We start from the raw sequence: 23,193 nt of genomic DNA, 5'->3' as shown, positions 1-23,193 counted from the left end.
TGTGAATACTGTGTATAATTTATTTAAAATTGGGCAATGATTTTATTGTTTAACATTTTCAGATTGTCCCCATCCCCATCCCCAATCTTGTGGAAGTTTCACTAGAGGTAACCATGCTTGATGCTGCCATCTCATGAGCGCTGAGGGAAGAAAATCAGACACCACTGTGTACACATAAGGGTTAATTAATGGAAAATAAGAAAATAAAAATCACAATTGTAAAACAGGAAATGGGGTTAAAAAGAAAAAGTTTCATTTGGGGTTATGAAAAGATTTTCTGAAGTTCTACATTTAAAATGCCAGCACATTCATTCTTTTAATCTTACAGATAGCAAATATCAAAGGATAACATGCAATGAAAGCAGATTGACATTTGAATTTAAAAAAAAGCGCCTAATGAAGTCTTTATATATATATTTAAAAAAATGTTTTCTTCCCTTGACAACAGCCTCTTCTGATAAGATAAGTGGACTGAGTAATCATTTATTGAGGGACATGCAATTGTAAAAATACCCTGAGCTTTGAGGGATCACAATAGCATAAGCCCACATACACTGTCGTATATCTCTCAACTCAATAGGGAATTTTAACTACTGAAAGACCAGCTGCTCCAATACACATTTATTACAACAAACTAACCCATGTTAATCTACATGCAATACTCAAGCTTGAGAAGAGTGCTCAGAAACTAACAGAAAGCCTAGCTATTAACTATTTTTCAGCTCAAGTAAAACTGAATTCAGTTGCCTTTATTATGAAAAAGAACATAGTGTTTTATAAGAGCAATTCTGACATTGCCACTTGCAGTCAGGTGTCCACAGGTAATCGGCAGTCGCAAAACAGAATCTAAATTACCGGTACAATATATTTCACCAGATAAATGTAGAATAAATAATTAAACCACAAAATGTATTCTACAAACCACTGGTTCCATCATACAGTCTGGTATTCCAATAAGTACAATATTTATTAAACATTTCTTCAGTTGTTTAATGTTACATATTGTGCAACAAATTACAATAGTCTGCAGCCACAAATTATATGCAGAGATTATGAAGTTAAACTACTAATCATGTAATGTAATTTATTCCACTTATCTCTCTACAGAAAAGGACTAGCAAATCAGATCTTACATATATAACATATTTCACTAAACGCTATTGATGCCATAGACAGTGAAACATTGTTGTGCTGTTGGTTGCGCAGATGGCTGGACTTCATCTTCAGAGGAGGACCTAACTGGACGTCTAAACATGCCTATATAAACATCAAAACAAAAAACTTTATTTAAACCAACCACAGAACTGTCCCGTAGAAGTAAAGCAATGAGATTTACACACATTATTATTTATAAACCAGCACACAAAGGGTTAAAACAGTTCTGAAAATGAAGTTAGCGGTCTTGAATTGTGGGGATAAAAACAGCCAGGGATTGACCGTTGATTTGCTGATCTTGTTTGAAGAATTTGTAGTAGTGCTGTTACATACAGTACAATTCAGGCAACTTTTCTTACACTTGGGCTTATTACATCATAGATTTATGGGAAAGAGGATGAGGAGGACCTTAGCAGCAGCCTCCAGAAGATGGCTTGACTGGAGTGCTTTGGATTTTAACATTGGACTTCTCTGATCCACCAGCTGTAGCTCCTGGGCCCATTCGTTTTTTAATCTCCGCAGCCATTGTCATGAAGGCTTGTTCTACATTTGTTGCATTCTTAGCACTGGTTTCCAAAAATGGAATTCCGAGAGAGTCTGCAAATTCCTAGAAACAGACATCAAGCACAATGTAAAAAACATGCAACGTTAAAATAGTACACAGCAGAGAGTCAATTATCCGATCTTTGATCAACCATACTGTCTAATCAACCGAATACACCTGTAATCACGTGATGAATTACGTGTGGTGTATTACGCACACAGCTTCTACTGCTAAAACGGCTACGAGATTTATGAGGCAAATGAAAGTTACAGAATTAAATCATACCATCAAAACCTCGTTCATGATTTTTCTTCTATTTCGTCAATAAGGGCTGGAGATCCTGTCTTACTGAGCAACTAAAAACCTATTTTTTTATTCATTTCAATTGCACGTTATTACAATGCCTTAACAGCAAGTATCAAAGTATAGAAACATTTTACTGAATTTTTGAAGTTTAATGATTCCTAAGGTTCTGTAACATGACAAAGTTGTACTGAATTGTATTTTTTGATGATTTTCAAAGTTTGGTATATGGTACGTTTAATATAGTATTTAATTACCTTAACTGTAGGTGTTAAAGTTGTATTGAATTGCATTAATTTAATGATTTGTAAAGCTTTGTAACTTTGTATGCTTAAATGTGATAGAATAGGTTACTAGCTATATATCATCAGTAAGGATATGATTGTCACGGAGACCACGGAAATCGTGAATTTCAACAAAAGTCAGTGAAATCTTGAAAATGAAGGTAAAAGCACATTTGGTTAGGCACTCCCTTTAAAAATGCAGTATGTCATGCACTGAAAATACAAATCTGCCAGTATCTGTAAATTGTTTGGTTGTGTATGCATGCAGCAGCGAATGAGATTTGTATTTTGTAGCTAAGCGAGCATGTAAATGAACGCAGATCGTATGGTACTGTAAACTCTCGGTTGTGATCTTCACATACATACAGCGCTTGTTAATTTATTTTCTTTAACAAAAAAGTGGGCTTGCAGCTTTAAAAAATATTAATACTTTTTTTTATTTCTTGAAACTTTTTTTTAATTCAAGTAGTCTGTTGAAAATAAATACTGACTTTCTAAAACTAAAAACATTGCTAAAACAAAATAGTTTGCTGCAAAAAACGAGAGGTTTATCGGTTTTGTAGTCTTTTTCTGATCTTTGTGCTTCTTGGAACAGTGCCTGCCTGTGTGATTTGACTAACAACTTTTTTTTTTGTTTGTTTTTATTTTTAAAAGGGGGAGTGCTCTGTAGGCTACTCAGAAAAAAAAAACCCAATTTAAACGTCTTGCTCTTATTGAAGAATATTTATACGGTTTCATTGTGAACACGGTAATAAAAACAAATTTGACATATTGATTTTGTATATATATATATATATATATATATATATATATATATATATATATATATATATATAGACACACACACACACACACACACATACATATACATACACACACATACATACACATAAATATACACACACACACACACACCGGACGCGCACAGAGATATAGAAACACCGTTTTTCAGACCCTGTCTGTTTCGCTACGTGGCCGGCGTGAAGGCCTGGATCGTAGAATATTTAAAAAAAAAAAAAAAAAAAAAGAGAGAATGTTACATTGGTGTGAAAGGACCTTTAAATAAGTTTTGTATTCTAAAGTAACACTTGAATTGCCAGCAGTCAAAAGCAATAGCAATTATTGGTTTTGGTGTACTATTTAAAAGCTATTGTGTATGTTGATGTAGCTAAACCTACATGACCTTTCCGTGAATTTTTTTTTTTTTTTTTTCCGCAACTCGTCTGTGAAATGTAAAAAAAAAAAAAAAAAAAAACAGTGCTAAAATCGTACCCTTAATCATCAGTAGGTACTTGTGTACTAAGTACTTGTGTATGTTAACTTTATTCTATACATTATTAAAGGTACAGTAATTGTTATTAATACCTGTTCGATTATCCATACAAATCAATTATGTGAACAAGAATTGGTCCCAATTAGTTCGGATAATCAACTCTACTGTATTTACAAACTAAAGAATTGTTTTAAAACAATGTAGTTTACTTAACATTAACAGAATTATGAACATAAGAAAAGTTTGAGAACAAGCAAGACTCGTCCCTTGTTAGAACACCATTTTCCCTTACTGCAGGGGGGGGGGGGACGACAAATATTTTGACATATTGAATCCCCCCCCCCCAAAAGAAAGTGCAGCACCCTGCACTTAATATATAAGCAATATATAAGCAAATTCATGAAAACATGTTAAATACAAGCATTTAGTGAACATTAGCCACCAATACAGGCAAAGACCAAAATACACAATTTCTGGCTGTTTAACAAGCAATCTATGCAAAAAAAAAAGCATTTAACCAATAAAAAAATATTTGTTCATGACAAACGTATTAGGAGATACAAAAAGCTAGGAGAAACATCAAAGCAGATGAACAAAATATTCAAGATTAAAAGCCACAGAACACAGAAGAGTTGTATACGCATAGACCTTGCTGCAAAACACTAAGACAAATCATAAACACAGGCTACAATTTGCCAAGAAATAGGAACAGCAATCTGAAGCATTCTTCAACAAAATTATCTGGTCCGATGAGTCTAAAATATAACTTTTTCCTAAAAATGGACAATGGTATGTTTGGGGAAAGCCTTCAAAATGAAGAAAACCTTGTACCTACAGTTAAACATGGACGTGGTTCGGACATGATTTGGGGGTGTTTTCAGCAGTTCAGGGACTGGAGATCGAATTAATGCAGCCATGTATCAAAACATTTTACAAAGTACAATACCATCAGCTCATAGGCTGATTGGCAGACAGTTTATCTTCCAACACGACAACGACCCAAAGTATACGGCTAAGTCAACTCTGGAATTCTTGAAGAAAACAAAAAGATAAAAGTTCTAGAATGGCGTTTGCAATTACCAGCTCTAAATCCAATAGAAATGCTTTGGACCAATCTGAAAAAAGCTGTAGCCAAGCATTGTATATCCAATCTGTCTGAGCTGAAGGAAATGTGCAGAATGGGCCCAGATTTCACCAACAAGATGAAATATACTGGTTAAGAATGATCATAAACATCTGAAAGCCATAATAAAAACAAAAGGTGGACACACAAAATACTAAAGCAGGGGCGCCAATACTTTTGTTATGAACAAATATTTGAAATTTAAGTGCTTTTGTTTTTTTATAAAGATGGTTTGTTTAACTACCAGAAATTGTATATTTTGGCTTTGTCATATTAAGTAGTGGCTAATGTTCACTTCAGTAGTTCGGGACAAACACCAATCACAAAATGTTTTAGTACAAATATTTATTGTAGAGAATGCGGAGTATGCGATTTAACAGAAAAGTATGCTGTATATACACATTCATTTGGCATCAAACCTAACTTGGTTTGAGGGTTCGCTGCCTGGCCGACTGGACGAGGCTGAGACCCCCATTTGATAAAACATAAAAACTGTTATTAAGAAAGGTGGAGATGGGGAGGTGGTGGGTTACGATGAAATCAAAACGCAACTGAGAGATAAGTGAAGAGGGTATTTATAGTGCCAACAATTTAAATTAGCTAATGTGTAAATTGAATGATTCAATTTGGTGATGCGGAGATTGGTGTCTGACCCTCCTCCCGAACTTTAATTATAAATTTCATTAAATGCTTGTATTACATTCAGTGTAAGGTGTCAATATTCTTGCCTACGACTAACAAAGTAATCCCAGTAAAATGTTCATATTACGGTAAGTGTGAATTTGATTTTTTTTTAAACTATAAGTGAATCAAATGTATCAATTGCTCCTTTCACATATTCCAGTACACTTCCGGTTCACAGCATGAAAGAACGCAGTCGACACTGAAGACACCCAAGTCACTTGAAAAGCCGCGATTAGTACTTGGAAGGCAAATACAACTTTACCATAATCTAATCTTTTATATAGGAAAACGTAAGATCTCCAAAGTGATGGTAAGGCACATGAGGTAACATTTACTGGAATTATTGTGTTAGCTCTATGTACTTTAAATATTTAATTTATTTCTTTACCTATTTTTTTTTATTCAAAAACACTGCCAACTTTCAAATGCAAGGTCTCATGATGACTACCAGCAAAGCCTTGCTGCCCTTTAGAACAGAACATATCCCGGTTAAAACAACCAGTTCATAAACGGAAAGGAATTCATGATTACTCTAGTAACCAAGCAAATGGTCACTGAATTCCAATGCAACTGACATTAATTAAATAGTTTAAACCCACATTATATACAATCAGTACAGTATTAGCCCATCCCTACCTTTGCCGTTGTGTAGTCCACAACCTTCTTTGTAGTTAGGTCACATTTGTTCCCTACCAACAGCTTGTTAACATTTTCACTGGCGTAACGGTCAATCTCCTGTAGCCACTGCTTGACATTGTTGAAAGACTCCTACAAAAAAAAGTGATTTTGTTAAATACATAATACTTCATAGATGATTCTTGAATGTAACAATACAAAATGCAAAATGGGCATATGGGAGTGTTACAGTGCAGTTCAGCTATGGATGTAAATAGCTTTAAAAGGCTTCTATTCATAATTTCGTAACCCAGAAACACGTTAATATTTAAAGCAAAAAAAACACCTCATCATGGAACAGCATTTACCCTCCACAATCACAGAAGCCTTGCATTATTCTTAAGCCTGATCTGTTTCAAAATGTTCAAAGTGTAACCTGAAAAACTTAATACAAAAGTTGATTCTGAATTTACAGCAAGCAAAATAAACATTCTGTTTTAATTATTTATTTATCAATGCTAAATGTATTTCATTTAAATTATTACACCCCTAAAACTAAAGTGATTCTTTTACTTTGACAAACTATTCAAAAAGTCAAAAATGGGAAGAAGTTGGGAGGTAAACAAAAACAAGCATAAACATACATTTACTGTAATGTTTTATCCAACTTACTTGGTCTGTAACATCATAAACAACTATAATGCCATGCGCTCCTCTGTAATAACTGGATGTGATCGTTCGGAACCTTTCCTGCCCTGCTGTGTCCCACTGCAAGAGACAGAAGAATTAGGGCTCTGCAAAAATGTATGTTTTCACTGGATACAAAGTTGCCAAGTTAAATAGAAATGTCACTAACATACATAAACCCCACCGGGGATAGAAGTGACAAATTAGGTATACAGTGGCAGAAACAAAGTATTGGCCCCCTACGCTTATTATACAAAACAAAAAGCAAAATACATAATTTGTAGTAATTTAACAAATAATCTATCAAAAAACAACTTTTCATTTAAAGTACATTCATGACAAAAGTATTGGCACCTCTGCTTTAGTATATCGTGTGTGGTCCTTTTGCTTTTATTACAGCTTTCAGGCGATTATGATAATTCTTAACCAGTATGTTACATCTTGTTGGTGAAATTTAGGACCATTCTGTGTTGCATGTTTCCTTCAGCTTAGACAAATTGGATACACAATGATTGGTTACAGCTTTTTTCAGATCAGTCCAAAGCAATTCTATTGGATTGAGATCTGGTGATTGCAAAGGCCATTCCAGAACTATTATCTTCGTTTTCTTCAAGAATTCCACAGTTGACTTAGCCGTATACTTTGGGTTGTTGTCGTGTTGGAAGATAAACTGTCTGCCAATTAGCCTATGAGCTGATGGTATCATTGTACTTTGTAGAATATTTTGATACATGGCTGCGTTCATTCGATCTTCAATCCTGTGCGAACCGTCCATTTCTTTTTATCCCAGATAATTTTCACAGGCCCTTTTTTTGTTACAGGACATCAGGACCTTCTGTAAAATTTCAACTCAAGCGTCCTGTGTCTTCTTACTCCCATGCAAATCAACCACGTCAGTGTTATGATAGAATTCGGGCTGCTCCGATTAAGATTAATCGGACTGATTAACCAACTAAAGAGTTGATCACAGATTTATTTATTTTTTGTTGTTTTTTACAATTTGATCGTGCAGAATTTTATTTTTTATATAAAATAAAATCAACCAATAGAAGATCCGTATTTTCTCCACGGCAGTCCAATCTTAAGTGAGCGGAGGCGGGACAAACAGTTGAAGGTCTTGAGTAGGTTTAACCAATGGGAGAGTCAAAGATCTGCCCTTTGTGCAGGTGTCCAATCATGAGTAAGCAGAGGTGGGACATACACTGTTTCAGTTGAAGGTCTTGCAAGTTTAACCAATGGGAACGTCAAAGATCTGCCCTGCTTTTTCAGCGGTCTAATAATATTAGAGACTTATTGAGAATTATATTGAGAACTTCGAAGTAATTTTTAGAACTGCTTTTTACAAATTAAAAAAAAAAAAGTCAGACAATGGTGACATCGTACTCGATTTGGTTACAAATCAATTTAAGAAGAACTTTCTTAATAGAAAAGGGAGGTATACACCACAAATACCCAAAATGATACAAATTATGAAAAGTATCTGTGGCTTACTGGTAGCTGTCAATTAAAATGATATTGCTTGAACTGCCTTGTGTACAGGAAGCACTACGACAGCATGTTAAGCAATCGCTTGTCAATAGCCACAGTATTCTCGTGTACCTCTAACAAGATTCAGAACGAATAAAAGCAGAACTACAGAAAGCCAAGTACGCAGCTGTAATGGTAGATTAAACTTCCGACGATGGAAACACAGCTCAGCTGTCTTGTGTTTTCAGGTATGTGACTGACAGGGGCCTGAAAGAACAGTTGTTCTGTGAAAATGTGTTACATTTACTAAAATAAAAATAATAAAAATGCTTTTAAAAAGACCATTACCATTGGGCTTTTTTAAGATTCTATTGATTTTTTGTTTTACTATGCAGGACAGCTGCTATAAGATTGTTGCCTTTATTAAAAATTTGTACGGATTAATCTACCGATTAAAGATCTTGATCTGTTTATTTATGGGCTTTAGTTGATTAATCGAGTGACAGTCCTAGTTAGAATTGATATAAGCATTTCCAGGATATTCGCCTCAAACCAATACCAGCCTTTACAACAGACCATAATATAATATTAAAATTGGTAGATCTGTCCCGAGATTCTACAGTTCATTAAAACACAAAAAAAACCCATAATTGGTGACTTTAAAAAAAAAAAAGGATGCTTTGAGATGCATTTGGAAATGGGACGAAATGGTTATTCTAGCCTTTGGAAAAGAAGGTACAATGAAACGAATCACTTTAGTTGGTTCGTAATGGTTTTCAATCAATAAATATATTTAATTAGTTCTACATTTTTACTGACTTAAAGACTTTTGTTGTGAACAAATATGTGAAAATTGCTTAAATGCTACTAGAAATTGTGTATTTTTATCTTTATCATTATCATTAATTGGTGGCTAATGTTCACTAAATGCTTATAGTTTAGCATGTTTTCTTGAATTATTTTATATTATTATAGTGCCAATACTTTTGTCTGCAACTGTAGATGCCATGAAATAGGTCACTATGACCTACATCTATAGCACATAGAATGTTATGTCACAACAAAAGTCCATGAATAGTTTAATGGAATTTGGGCGCTAGATTCCAAAAAATAAAAAATAAAACACTTTAGTCTTCATTAGCTCAGCTCAAAGGTACTATGAAAAAGTAGGTCACTGCAAAATACATTCACAGCATGCGGATTAACCAGCTGCAAAATAGCAAACACTTAAGCCCCTTTCACACTGGCACTACTACCCAGGTTGAACCAGGTCCCAGCGACCCACCTCAGGATGTGGGTTGACACGCTTTGACCTGGGTTGAGAGAGACAAAATGTATGACGGCCGACGAAATAACAAACAGCCATTACTGTGTGAAGGTTTCACTTCCGCGAGGAACATTTTTGTTTATTCTATTTAGTTAGACATTTGTTGCTTGAGACACACCATGAGCCAGATTGCAGCAGGGATGAAGAAACATTTAATCTAATCAACATTTGGGCCAACGGTTTAAACCAGAGAATCTTGGATGGAAGCGTCCGTAACAAGCTTCCGGGGCATTGATATGCGTATTGTTTACTTACTGTCACCCAGGTCAACCCTGCTTTACCAAAAGCAGTGTGAAATCGCGTAGCCGACCCGCATGACACCAGGTTCTGACCCAGGTAGGTTCCATAGAAACACTTAAGCCCCTTTCAGACTGGCATGCCAGTGTGAAAGGGGCTTTAGAGTCATCAAATATAGGAACGTGTGCCAAGGAATGCCACTACCAAGTTTCTAAACAATTGGGTGTGGTTCTCAAGATCTAGAGGAGGCAACTATCTATATGACAGTTCAAGTACAGGCTTCTGTACAAGTCACAGTGTTCACTACTATGTTGTTGCTGCAAGTAAAAAGCTGAACAGGAAATCTTGTATTTATTTTTCCTGGATATCCTTTATTTTGCACCGGCAGCAGGCAAATTAACAAATGTTAAAATAGAAGAAAACTAAATATCACTAATCATTAGAATTGTGACTTGATTAATAAATTAAATTATTTAAAATAAAACATGCCAAATTAAACCTGACAATTGATACTTCAACTGTTTGTTCAGTTACCATTTCAACTGGAAATCATGGGATAATCCTCTGTGAAGTTCAGCATTAATTTAAACACAAACTGGCCTGTTGCAAGTCATTAAGAATCTACTTACAATTTGAAGTTTGATCGTCTTTCCATCTAATTCTATAGTTCTTATTTTAAAGTCCACACCAATTGTGCTAATGTAGCTTTCTGTGTATGTATCATCCTGTATGGAAAGAAAAACAAATTGTGATGTATATAATTATTATTCAAGGTATCTTCAAATGAGGCAAATGCTAGATACAAATACATAAACATAGACTTTATATTGTTGTGGTCAAAGTTTCTTAATCAGAAATAAATAAAATAAACATCTCTCTTATATAATTAAAATAAACAAGATTGGGGGTCCCCGAGTGGCTCATCCAGTTAAAGTGCTGCCGCTGGGAGCACAGGATGAGTCATACAGCTCGGACAGTTCGTGTCTGAGCTGTGCAAAGAGGCCAAACTTTGCTGGGGACCCCAAAGGGGGCGATACACTGGCACCGACGCTCCCAGGGGTGGGGGGTGTTGGATTGGAAACCGGCAGGGACTACTTCTCCTCATCGTGCAACAGCGAACCCTACTGGCCAGACAACGAGCACGTTCAGAGTGGATAAAAAGCAGGGCCGATGTCTGTTCTCCGAGATCGGTAGCCCCCCCACCTCTGCTCTGGATTGCTCAGGGTAAAAGCGATTCTGGCTTTAGGCTTGTGAGATCGGAGGATGCTCGCACGCCCTCAGAACCTCTATGCTGTGTGGGGACTCGCTGCGGTGAAGGAAAAAAAAAACATAATTGGACATTCCAAATTGGGGGAAAATAAAAATAATAATTGGTCACTTCAAAGTTAAAACAGGATTGCGTTAGTTTAACAATAAATGTTACAACTCTCAAGCAGAAAAAACAAATTCAGATACCAGACTATGCTTAGCAGTACAAAAATGTTTTCTTGGCACAGATTTAGCCCGTTTAATCTTTCAGGGATACAGTCAGGATAGAAGACTTACTGCAAACCGAAGAAGGAGGCATGATTTTCCCACACCGGAGTCACCAATCAGAAGCAGCTTGAATAAATAATCACTGAAAAAATAAAGAATAAATGGAGGCTATCAAAACATTGGTGAAAATCAAAATTCAACTCAAGTATTTATTTTTGCTTAATTTCCAATGTTTCTATTGTTAGGAGTTCTGGTTAACGCACACCAATACAATGGATAAATACAGGTCTTTCTAACATGACATGCCAGGGCTATCTTTCTTAGTGTTAGAGAAATGTTGAATGTTGAGGTTGAATTTTTAGCCAAAACACTTGAAAAATGATGGGTGGTAGTATAATTTGGAGTGCTTTGTTTTCTCTATGGAGCCACTCAACAAACCCACTATCGTCTGAATCAAAGATGACCTAGAGAGCAAAAACTGTAAGTGATAACATGAAGAAAGTTAAGACTGAAAGTGCCCATGAGTTTGCAGGCATGTTTAGTTGAAGATTAGGAATTGGCGGCTTTGCAAAAACACATGGGATACATTCCCACACCACTGACTTGGACAAAAGCTTTGTTGACAGTCCAACCTGCAGTAACTAGATATTCAGGTTTAGCAGCTGCAAAAAGAAGTCACAAGCACTATCCTGTAGAGCTCATCACAAGGAAACTTGTTAGCATCCCTTCCTCAAGGCTGTGTGGTCCAGTGGTTAAAGAAAAGGGTTTGTAACCAGGAGGTCCCCGGTTCACATCCTGCCTCACTCACAGACTCCCTGTGTGACCCTGAGCAAGTCACTTAATCTCCTTGTCTTTTGAGTGAGACACCCTAGTCTCTGCAAGTCACCTTGGAAAAAGGCGTAGGCAAAAAAAATAATAATAATAGGATATTCAGTTAATAGGACCTTCCCAAACTACATTTAAGTATTTCCGACATTTAAAATAATTTCTAATGTTGCATAAAACACTTGATAATGTATACTGAGCTGAATAGACTGCTCAAAATCTTGAAAAAACAAAATTAGATTTAAGTGTGATTTATGTTTTGTTAACATACACTTCACAAAGCTGGCTGTACTATGTAAAAGAACACACATTCCACTGTGAAACCAGCCATTTTGTTTTTTTGTGGTTGATGTGAACACAAATAAGACACCTGACACTTTTTTACTTTTATTATTAATTTGGATACAAGTAAGGGCAACACAACTATAACATATTTGTTAATATAAACACTAACAGCTAAATACAACATTAGAGGCCACATTAGTAATAAAGGCATATTGGCTTACAGTAGTAGCTTTTAAAATCTATATTAAATAGCTTAGCACAGGGGTTCTGTGAGGCTGTTCAAGGGGAGGTGCAGGTGCCTGTCCCTGTTCCTGTCAGCTCGGCTGTTTTGTTAAAATGCAGCTCTCTGTCGCTGCAACGTACAGACTTTTAGTTTAGAGCTAATCAGACAATAAACAGACACATCGTAACTCCACTGTGCAAGACTTAATGGGAGACGGATTCTATAGGAAAGAGGAAAGGACAGCTATCTTCCTTGCCAGCACAGTCAGGTGCTCACTCTGACACATTGGAATGTGGGAAAAGCTGTAGCTCCTCCCAATCTCTCAGCCAAGAAAGGGTCATCTGAGGTGACTGCGTAGATTAAGGTGTCTCCTTAAAGCATCCTTTCCAATGTATGACAATACATGGAAGCCACCCTGCTCCTTGAGATAGTAACTCATCCTCATAAGATATATACCTCAAAGACTGCAGGGTTACACAGATTTCAATTGAACATGTATTACCACATTTAGGAATACAATAATATGGTACATGGCAAAATATTTACAAATGTAAGATATTCATAAATCCTTGCTGCAAGACAGAATAATGCAAACAGTAAAACAAATAGATTGATGCATGTGCAGTCGGTTTATGTGTAAGTATGGAAGTTTAAAGAATGCCTGATGTGGAACTGTATTATTGTTACTTTAATTATTATAAACTGGTAGTTTTCTAACAGTTTTCATCAAATGTCACTGATACTGTCCCTAGGGAGGAAAATAACCAGTAGGAATTTTGATTTTACTCCAGATACACATTAGGGTGCTTATGTTTAAACCTGTTTTTTACTGTTTTACAATGAAACCATATTCCAAAATGCTAAAAGCTCTGTATTAAGTAGATTTAACTACTCTAGCATGTATGTTTGAATTCTGACAAAAGGATAAGAGATCAGGCTTTTCAGCTCCACTGCTGACAACAGCTGCTGTACAACTGGCAGATCCTAAATGCAGAGGATTGGCTCAGTGTTAGGGTTGGTTCATACTTCTGTTGCAGATGAATGCGATACGTCCAGCACAGACAGATATAAAAGCACTGCAGCTTCACTCCGACCATGCAGCAAATATTGACATTTTTCAACATTATCTGACCCTGTGTGATCTCAGGTCGCAGACGCATGAGAAAATGCTGTACGACTTTCCAAAAAACATGTACGTCGCAAGAGTAATTCCAACCTGTCGCATAAGGTCGGAGACCCTTAAGAAGAACATAAGAAAGTTTACAAACGAGAGGAGGCCATTTGGCCCATCCATCTTGCTCGTTTGGTTGTTAGTAGCTTATTGATCCCACAATCTCAAGCAGCTTCTTGAAGGATCCCAGGGTGTCAGCTTCAACAACATTACTGGGGAGTTGGTTCTAGACCCTCACAATTCTCTGTGTAAAAAAGTGCCTCCTATTTTCTGTTCTGAATGCCCCTTTATCTAATCTCCATTTGTGACCCCTGGTCCTTCTTTCTTTTTTCAGGTCGAAAAAGTCCCCTGGGTCGACATTGTCAATACCTTTTAGAATTTTGAATGCTTGAATCAGATCACCGTATAGTCTTCTTTGTTCAAGACTGAATAGATTATTTCTGAATTCTTTTAGCCTGTCTGCATACAACATGCCTTTTAAACCGGGGATAATTCTGGTCGCTCTTCTTTGCACTCTTTCTAGAGCAGCAATATCCTTTTTGTAACGAGGTGACCAGAACTGAACACAATATTCTAGGCGAGGTCTTACTAATGCATTGTAAAGTTTTAACATTACTTCCCTTGATTTAAAATCAACACTTCTCACAATATATCCAAGCATCTTGTTGGCTTTTTACAGCTTCCCCACATTGTCTAGATGAAGACATTTCTGAGTCAACATAAACTCCTAGGTCTTTTTCATAGATTCCTTCTTCAATTTCATTATCTCCCATATATTATAATGCACATTTTTATTGCCTGTGTGCAGTACCTTACACTTTTCTCTATTAAATTGTCATTCACCACGTGTCTGCCCAGTTCTGAATGCTGTCTAGATCATTTTGAATGACTTTGCTGCTGCAACAGTGTTTGCCACTCCTATTTGTGTGTCATCTGCAAATTTAACAAGTTTGCTTACTATACCAGAATCTAAATCATTAATGTAGATTAGGAATAACAGAGGACCTAATACTGATCCCTGTGGTACACCACTGGTTACCTCGCTCCATTTTGAGGTTTCTCCTCTAATCAGTACTTTCTGTTTTCTACATGTTAACCACTCCCTAATCCATGTGCATGCGTTTCCTTGAATCCCTACTGTGTTCAGTTTGAGGATTACTGCGTTCAGTTTGAGGAACTTGACTCCAACCAGAAATTATGTCGATGTTGAGAAATCATGAAAAACAACTCTAATATAGAAGCTACTGTAATGCTGAGCTTCTTTCCATATCCCTCAAACCAAATCCTGCAATGACACTTGGGATATTCTAGTTTATCATTCATTTTTCAGTGTTATACTCTGAATATTAAAGCTGGGATAATCATTAAACTAACTAATGTCTCTAAATTAATCCTGGGTCTGCCCCAGTTCATGGTACAGCATGTATTAAAACAGGTGAACTATGGGTAGTGCATCAACAACAGTTGCCAAGGTGAACTAGGTGAAGATAGCTTTCGTATAAAAATCACAAAAACTGATTGAAAGACCAAGAAAGTCTTCAACAAAACTTGCCTAAAATCTTCCAGATGAGAAATCACTGAAATCCTCCAAAGCCCCTTTCACACTGGCATGCTCTACCCGGGTCAGGACCCGGTGTCATGCAGGTTGGCTACGCGATTTTACAATGATTTTGATAAAGCAGGGCTGACCTGGGTGACAGACGCAAGTAAACAATACGCATATCAATATCCAGGAAGCAGCTTGTTACAGACACTTCCATCCAAGCTTCTCTGGCTTGAACCCAGTCTTTGATTAGTGCAAATGTTTCTTCATCCCTGCTGCAATTAGGCTCATGGTGTTTTTCAAGCAACACAAATATGGCTAAACAGAATAAAACGTTCCTTGCAGAAGTGAAACCTTCACGCAGTCTTGGCTGTTTGTTTTTTCGACGGCTTACGAACGACCGTCATGCACTTTGTCTCGCTCAAGCCAGGTCAAAGTGTGTTGACCCAAATCCTGAGGTGGGTCGCTGGGACCCGGATTAACCCAGTTTCAACCCAGGTACGTGGTTTCAAACTACGCGGGATTGTGACCCGGGTAGCCAGAACCCATGTCCGGACACGGGTAGAAGTGCCACTGTGAAAGGGGCTGTACACAGAATGTAAATAGCATACATTACATGTTCTTGCTGTGCTTGCAGTACTGCATGATGGCTGATGCCATGGCCACTGTAGTCATTTTCCTTATTACTGTATGTAGTCAAGTATTGCTACTGCATTTTTTCTTGATAGCTTTCATACTTCTTAATCCTAAAACAAAGGCCTCTTTATAGAGCCAACATGACTGTTTCACCTCAAACAGAACTTAATTAAATGTAAAATTCCAGTTATTTAAAATAAAGCTACAGGGACCTAGAAACATAAATACAATTAAAAATCCATATTAATATCCTAATTTAAATACATGTGTTTATTTACACCTTTTTAAAAGTTGGAAAAATAATTACCATCAAGAATAAAGAAAATGCTAAATTGTTTACAGTGGGCTTATGAAAACGTTGAATTTATTTTTGATTATTACTATATCAATTACAATTGTGAGGAGTGGCTAAAACTATTTTTTTCCTCCATCATGTATATCTACTGCTGAGCTGCTGTGCTAAACGTTTTGGTAAGTAAAACAATTACACTTATACTTAGGGGTTCACATAACTTATCATTAGTCTCACATGAGTACCAGCAGAAATGGTTTGGTACGCACCAAAATTAGGGGTCATAATCTGTAGCGCCACCTCCTCCTCCAACAATTCAAACAATTGGTATGTCAAGGATCAGGGGTGCAAATCTGGAGCGCAAGGCTGATAGGCAGGATCAATATTTGTTTTTTGACATGTGAAAACCCACGCTCACATGTAGCACTGCTTAACCTTTTAAGGACCAAGCATTTTTCAGTGGGATGCTCCCCCAGAACCAGGGTATTTTTTTGGCTGTAATTGACACTCTGGGGAACATTATAAAATACTTCAGAAACAATACAAGCTTTTTGACAAGCACACAATTAATTTCTATTCATTTTCTGAAGTAAATGCAACAAGTAAACAATACCTGTTCATTTTTGTTCATAAATACAACAAGTAAACGATATCTTAATTGTTTAACATTTATAAATTATAAAACAGTTTAAATACAGACCCTTGTTCTAGTAGTTTATCTGCACTGTATTTATTATCGGTATCCTATCAGTATCAGCCGATATGGGTAGATAACCATCGGCTATCGGTGCACCCCTAATATATATATTCTTTTTTTTTTTTTTTTTTTAAGGTCAAGTATTTTTTATAATTATGTATTTCGGCTTAGAGATACAAGTATAAAAACTGGTTATTCTATGACCCAAAGGATCTTACAAGACTTTCCGAACGCTTTGTTGAAAAATATTGATGTTTGGGCCAATTCACCCGAATGATTGTAATGACATAATACATGGTTATTCTCAGGGTCATTATAAGCAATAATGGACACTACTCGATAATTTTCTCAAAATAAGTACTTATAAATAAAATCACAGTTCTTCACTCCATTGTTATCAGTAATAAGGAAAACAATGATCTGCTTATATCCACTTGTTTCTTGATATTTATAAATTTTGTAAAAACATATATTGAAACATGAGACAGAATAAACGTTCTAATATAACTACAGGGATCGAAATGAACACCCGCCAAACACAGGTTTATTTGGTCTGTGGTGGGTAAATTTCACACATACGCCACAGTGGCGGGTATGTTTTTGTACACTTAACACTTTGAATGCCAGCGGCTCTGTGTCAGTGGTGAGAATTTGCGACAGACCGCTGTACCTTTAAAGAGAAGCTGTTGGCTAAAACAACAAGAAACTTGAAAAAATCTGTCACAGTAAGCACCACAACTTCTGCTTTCGATTGCTCTATTATTTAATATATGCTGTCATTCAAGCTGTTTTTAGCAAATCACATGAAAGTGATGTTGCTGGCAACCAAACAAAACAGAGGAGGTGGTGCCTGCCCTGCGAAGTGATAGGACTAGTTTTCAGTACAGTCCGTCAGCATCTCTCTCGTTTTTAAGAATTGAGGTTAGTTTCTGATATTTACTTAACAGCTTCTGTTAATGAGATAGTATAAATATGATCTTTTTAGATGTAAATCACTGTTAATAAGAACTTGTATATGCATACTGCTAAAAAAAAAAAAAGTTGAAGTAATGTTTGCATGTTTTTTTCTGATTGATTTACAATAAAGTCAAATGTTATTTAAATATATATGGAAAACATTTTGCTGGATAACCAATCAAGAAAATAACTGTGTGTGAAGGGCATAGCAGGCAGCTTGTCAGACTGAGTGCCGTGGGAAATTTACACAGGTTCAAAACAAACCAGACGTCTTGGGCTGTACTGCCTCTCTCTCTGTGATTACTTTTTGCAAATAAAAATGCTGCCACAGAACAGCAAACATAGTTCAGAAAAAATTGGTGAAAACACTGAAAACTATTTTCACTGATGAAAATAAAATCGCCCTGGCAGTGCTGTCTGTTTTACGTCTTGAATTACTCCTCTTGTTTATTTTTTATTTTTAGAATGGCAAAATACAAAACACACTGCACTGCAGGCTGCTGGTCTTCTATTTGCCGACCAAGATTGTGAGACAGAAAGCTGTGATCCTCAGGACAGTGTAGCTAGCGAGATAGGAAGAGACGAGAGAGGGAAAAGAAAAAAAGCAGCAAAAACTAATAAAAAAAAACTATTGTATATAAGTGTAATCATATTTGTTCTACAGATCTACCAAATGAAGAGTCTCTGTAAGTCGCCTTGGATAAAGGCGTCTGCTAAATAAACAAATAATAATTTATACTCATTGTATTTTAGAACAAAAATAAAATAAATAAAGTTTAGCAAGCATTTGAATCACTGTTCCCATGTTGTACATTTTTGGGTAACTGCAGAAAATAATGATCAGACTTGTGAATATTAGGCTACTGACAAGCTCATACTGTCCAGACTGTAACGTCCCAATTTTTCAGTGTGTGGAACTTTTTGTGCTGAAAACAAAAAATGTAAGGCTAATTAATGACTCAAATGTGTAATTGTTAGATAAACTAGTAATTTTATTAATTAATGTATTTGTACTGAATGAAGTATGAATTATAATAGGGGTCTCTACAACATTTAGTTTGGGTTTAGGTTGTACAGTGAAACATTATTGTATTTATTGAATGTATTGTATATAGTTAATTAAATTATACATGTAAAAATTATTATTTGTTTACTTTTTTAAAAAGGCATCTATGGTCTTGCTATATATTAATTTGAAGAGATACTGGGGGTTCATAAGAACATAAGAAGGTTTACAAATGAGAGGAGGCCATTCGGCCCATCATGCTCGTTTGGTTGTTAGTAATTTATTAATCCCAGAATCTCATCAAACAGCTTCTTGAAGGATCCCAGGGTGTCAGCTTCAACTCATGTATAGAGGCTGTCCGTCTTTAAGAAAGGCGTGATGGGATATCAGCTTAACACTTGTTAGCCGATACACAAATGCTTAAGTGCAGAGATGCTGGATTATTACATTCCGGTTTCATGCAGCAGTTATGATGGTGACCAAACGTGTGTGAGTACTCTTGTGAAAAAAGAAAAAAAAAATGGTTAAAATGAACAGCTGCATTCAAAACATGTAGAACATTGAAAAACTAAAATAGAGGTGCATTAACAAAACACCCTGAAAACCTAACATAAAGAAAACAATTGAAATGAAGCAATAAGCTCAATAATTAAGCTAAAAATGAAGTTAAAAGGTTACTGTTTTTTGTTTGTTTTTTTAAACTCTTATTTGTTATTTAAGATTCATTTTGGTGAATTTAATATTTACTGGAATCAACTGCATCTTGAACGGACTTGTTTTATAGCTTGAAAAAAACATACCAAGTTATGCTTTGCAGATCCTCAGTCAAAGTGTGACAATAGAAAATACAATTTTTTTTAATTATTTAAATAATTTTTAATAATATAGGGTTGATGAACAGACTGTGCTAAATCTAGGAATGACAAACAAGCAACAGTATGTATGCACTACATTGCTGAGGTAGAAAGAAGGCAGCTGCACGAGAAAATAAAAGGTGCAAAGTTCCTGCCAGTGATATCAGATGGTTCAACTGATAGCGCTGTCATAGAAGAGGAGCTAGTATATGTATGATTCTGCCATAAAAAGCTGGTGAATGTGCAGTTTATGTGTATGCAGTCTGTGCAGAGGACAGATGCCCAAAACATCTCGGAAGCTATATCTTCACTCATGACACAGATTGTTTCAGACCCTGTTAAGACTGCTCATAAATGTTGCTTGTTTTTACATTTTTTTTGTCGTCGTCGCCCCCCGGAACGACGTTGGCCGGTAAAATGTCTGTGTGGCCAGTGGATTTTTCCATCCACTAGCCATGGTGGCTAGTGCATGGGAAAATGTATTTCAAGCCCTGTAACTAAGTCAAATACATTGGATTTACAGTGTTTACCTGTTTTTTCTTTGCTGTAAACAAGTTCCTGTGTCATGTTTTGTCTGCCTGGTGCTATGAAATGTTTCTGCCCTTTAAAAATTAAATGCCCGGCTCAGTGACAAAAAAACCAAAAAAAACACACACACACAAAATGAGGCACTGAAGTTCAATCCCTCCCCTATCCAATGACATGCATAACAAGCTGTACTACAAAGTATGGTGGCCAAGTAAGTCAAAGAAACGAAGTGCGTTTTTTATCGTGTTTACCCGATCACGGGCCCAGAATGACACTTCAGCATGATCGTGTTACACCATCACAGTCCTTCAAGGGTTATTGGCAGTGACACATACAACAACAACAACAACAACAACAACAACAATAGTTTATGAATGTTTAAATAGGAGTCCGGATTGCTGGTTATTACAATTTTTTACAAATCATCTTGCATTCTCTGTTTGTTTCAATAGTCTACCACTAAATTCCAGCCCTGGGGATTCAAAAGCAAAAAACAAAACTTCTTCACTTTAGTGTTGTTGAACATGTTAGCTTGATGGCACAACGGTATTTATAGAAAGATAACTTAAGGAAAAAATATATTATTTTAAGTAAAATGCTTCATATATATATATATATATATCAGTCTCTCTCTCTCTCTCTTTTTTTTTTTTTTTTTTTAATAAAACCCTGAAGCAGCCAATGATAGCACTAGCAGAAATTGAGTTTTTCATGAATTGGAATCATTGGCCTGAAGTGAAATATGGAGACTGGTATTTAATTATGATCAGCGGTAACAGCCAGAGATTGTTGCCAGATCCTAGAGACCAGGAGACTCAACAGAAAATCGTGAGGTTAGGCAGGTATGGGTCACAGCCACTATGCACCCTAACTGCTTATATGAAAGATGTACTGATGGTCCGCATTTTTTATTGGTGCGCATGCGTACCAGTTATGTGAACCACTGCTTATACTGTATTTGGTTGTTCCTCCTCCATTTAGAATCTTGCTGAAACAAGCATTACTGAACCACTGCTTTTCTGTGATCTTAAATAGCAGTATATGATATAAAGCGATAAGAAATGCAGTGAACAGATACAGACAATTCACTTGATTGTACAGCATGTCATCCAATTGTGAGGTTGTTCCGTTTGAATTCCTAGTCAGTTTAAATTTGTATGGTAGATGACGAATTGACAACGTTCTTCTATTTCTTAACGTTTCAAATTGGCCAATTTAATTTTATAATTACTCCAACTGTAGAATACTGATGACGAACATACAACTGCTGTCAAAGTACATGCAATACAAACCCTTAAGCAAATTGCTTAAGACTGTGCAATGTATTTTGCAAGACCCATGTGACCGGCACATGACTCGCTTCTAAAAAGGATGGGTGGGTCCTTGTTATACATTCTTAGATACTTTCCAAAAGCAATAAAAAGAATCTTTTTGAATGTCGCATATACATTTTGCTCTACAACTACATACCGGTATGTCAATAACCGGAAACGGAAGCAAAAGCTATGTAAACAATCTGATCAGAACAATATCTACAATACATATAATTACATGTGTTGTTATTTTGAACTCAATAAGCTAAGTGAATTGCTTTTGCAGCAAATGTGTGAACTAGGAAATCATTAACTTTTCATGACATTTCGTGAAACCTCACTCTCCTGCTATGAATTTCTTCCATCTTAGCAAACTAAACGTATGAACCAAGAATCTGTTATGTACAGATGCAGATAAAATGTTAGAAATGTGTACATGTGCCTTTTTATATTATTGATTTGCTGGTTTCCTGACAAAATACAGAAATACAAGGTACAGTATTATAACTAATTCGCATTTTGCTGAATGTCAAAAGCCAGACAAAGTATAAAACTGTCCTTACTATGTTATTGTTAGGAACAATTCATTAAATTATGTTGACGAAAACGTAAACTGCACAACATAACACTGCTTTTTTAATGTATTTTTATTTTTACCGGTTGTAATAAAATAAAAACAGCGGCAGTACAGGTTCAAAGATGTTAGGCCCGGTGAAGTTGTTTGTTTCAATGTATTTCTAACCATTCGTTTTAATTTACAAGTTATACCAATATTTACATGTAGTATATATGACATACTTGCAATTTCTCACTTCATATTATCATGTCATCACAGTAGTGTAATTCTCCAAACAGTATTATTAATACATTTAAAAATACACCCATACTTTCTGATAACGCCTTTCTTCGTCAGTTCATGATACCGGTGTCCCCTAGGTTCAGAAAATTTTAAATATAGCCTATTTGCGGTGCTACATTATAACCTCGCGGCGGTGACATCACCATGCACCAGTCTACGTATACCTTATTTTGTTTTTTTAACAGTCAACTTCTTATAACAGCCAAATCCATCACTGCCAAACAAGATCCAGTCAACACTACGAAATAATACTTACTATTCGGGATTCATTGTTGACATGTCACTTTAGACCGCCTCTTCTTGTAAAATGGTGCTCCCCTTTGCTTTAAATAACTTCAAATCGTAACTGTTTTGTCAAATTCAAAGTAACTACTCCCCAAAAACCTAAAGCCTAGTTGTCTCAAACCCAAAATGGCTGCCAGTCTAACCAGGAAATAGCAACTCCTCAAACAGAGAGCAATACATTAGCGTAAGCTATCGTCGAGTCCGTGGTTTCTCGGGATTTGTAGTCTATTAAACAGAAGTGCTCCTTGTCAGTAACGAAGTGACACAGGATGAACTGACTACGATTCCCTGACTGCCATGCGTAATCCGAGCATGCGCAATGATATACCCGTACTTTTTAAGCAGGTCTCCCATCTCTAGCGCAACCCTGCTCACTGTCAAAAATGGTTACGTCATCAATGAAACGTGGCAGCAAGACCGGTACCAGTAGAACAAAAGGTTTAGAAATCATTGTATTGATTACTAAAAATCCTATGATATGTAATAGTTCTGTCATTTATTTTGTATAACTCGTGATGCTCGAAGATGACTGGCTAATGGTCCG

The 23,193-nt window shown here is 36.2% G+C and overlaps 1 protein-coding gene across 1 annotated transcript; it reads right to left on the bottom strand.

The window, feature by feature from the left end:
• Positions 1 to 6: 6 nt before the first annotated feature.
• rab1ab (RAB1A, member RAS oncogene family b) lies at positions 7 to 22,888 on the bottom strand. The gene is made up of 7 exons (XM_034004699.3): positions 22,621 to 22,888; positions 11,245 to 11,317; positions 10,329 to 10,424; positions 6,654 to 6,749; positions 6,003 to 6,134; positions 1,564 to 1,762; positions 7 to 1,257 (listed from the first exon to the last, which is right to left on the bottom strand). The coding sequence occupies exons 1-6, from the start codon at positions 22,641 to 22,643 to the stop codon at positions 1,565 to 1,567; spliced, it is 618 nt and encodes a 205-aa protein (XP_033860590.1). The 5' UTR covers positions 22,644 to 22,888; the 3' UTR covers positions 7 to 1,257; position 1,564.
• Positions 22,889 to 23,193: the final 305 nt, after the last annotated feature.

This window comes from Acipenser ruthenus, chromosome 5, assembly GCF_902713425.1.
Source record: "Acipenser ruthenus chromosome 5, fAciRut3.2 maternal haplotype, whole genome shotgun sequence".
Taxonomy (NCBI): Eukaryota; Metazoa; Chordata; class Actinopteri; order Acipenseriformes; family Acipenseridae; genus Acipenser; species Acipenser ruthenus.
This window is presented reverse-complemented; position numbering and strand designations above follow the sequence as displayed.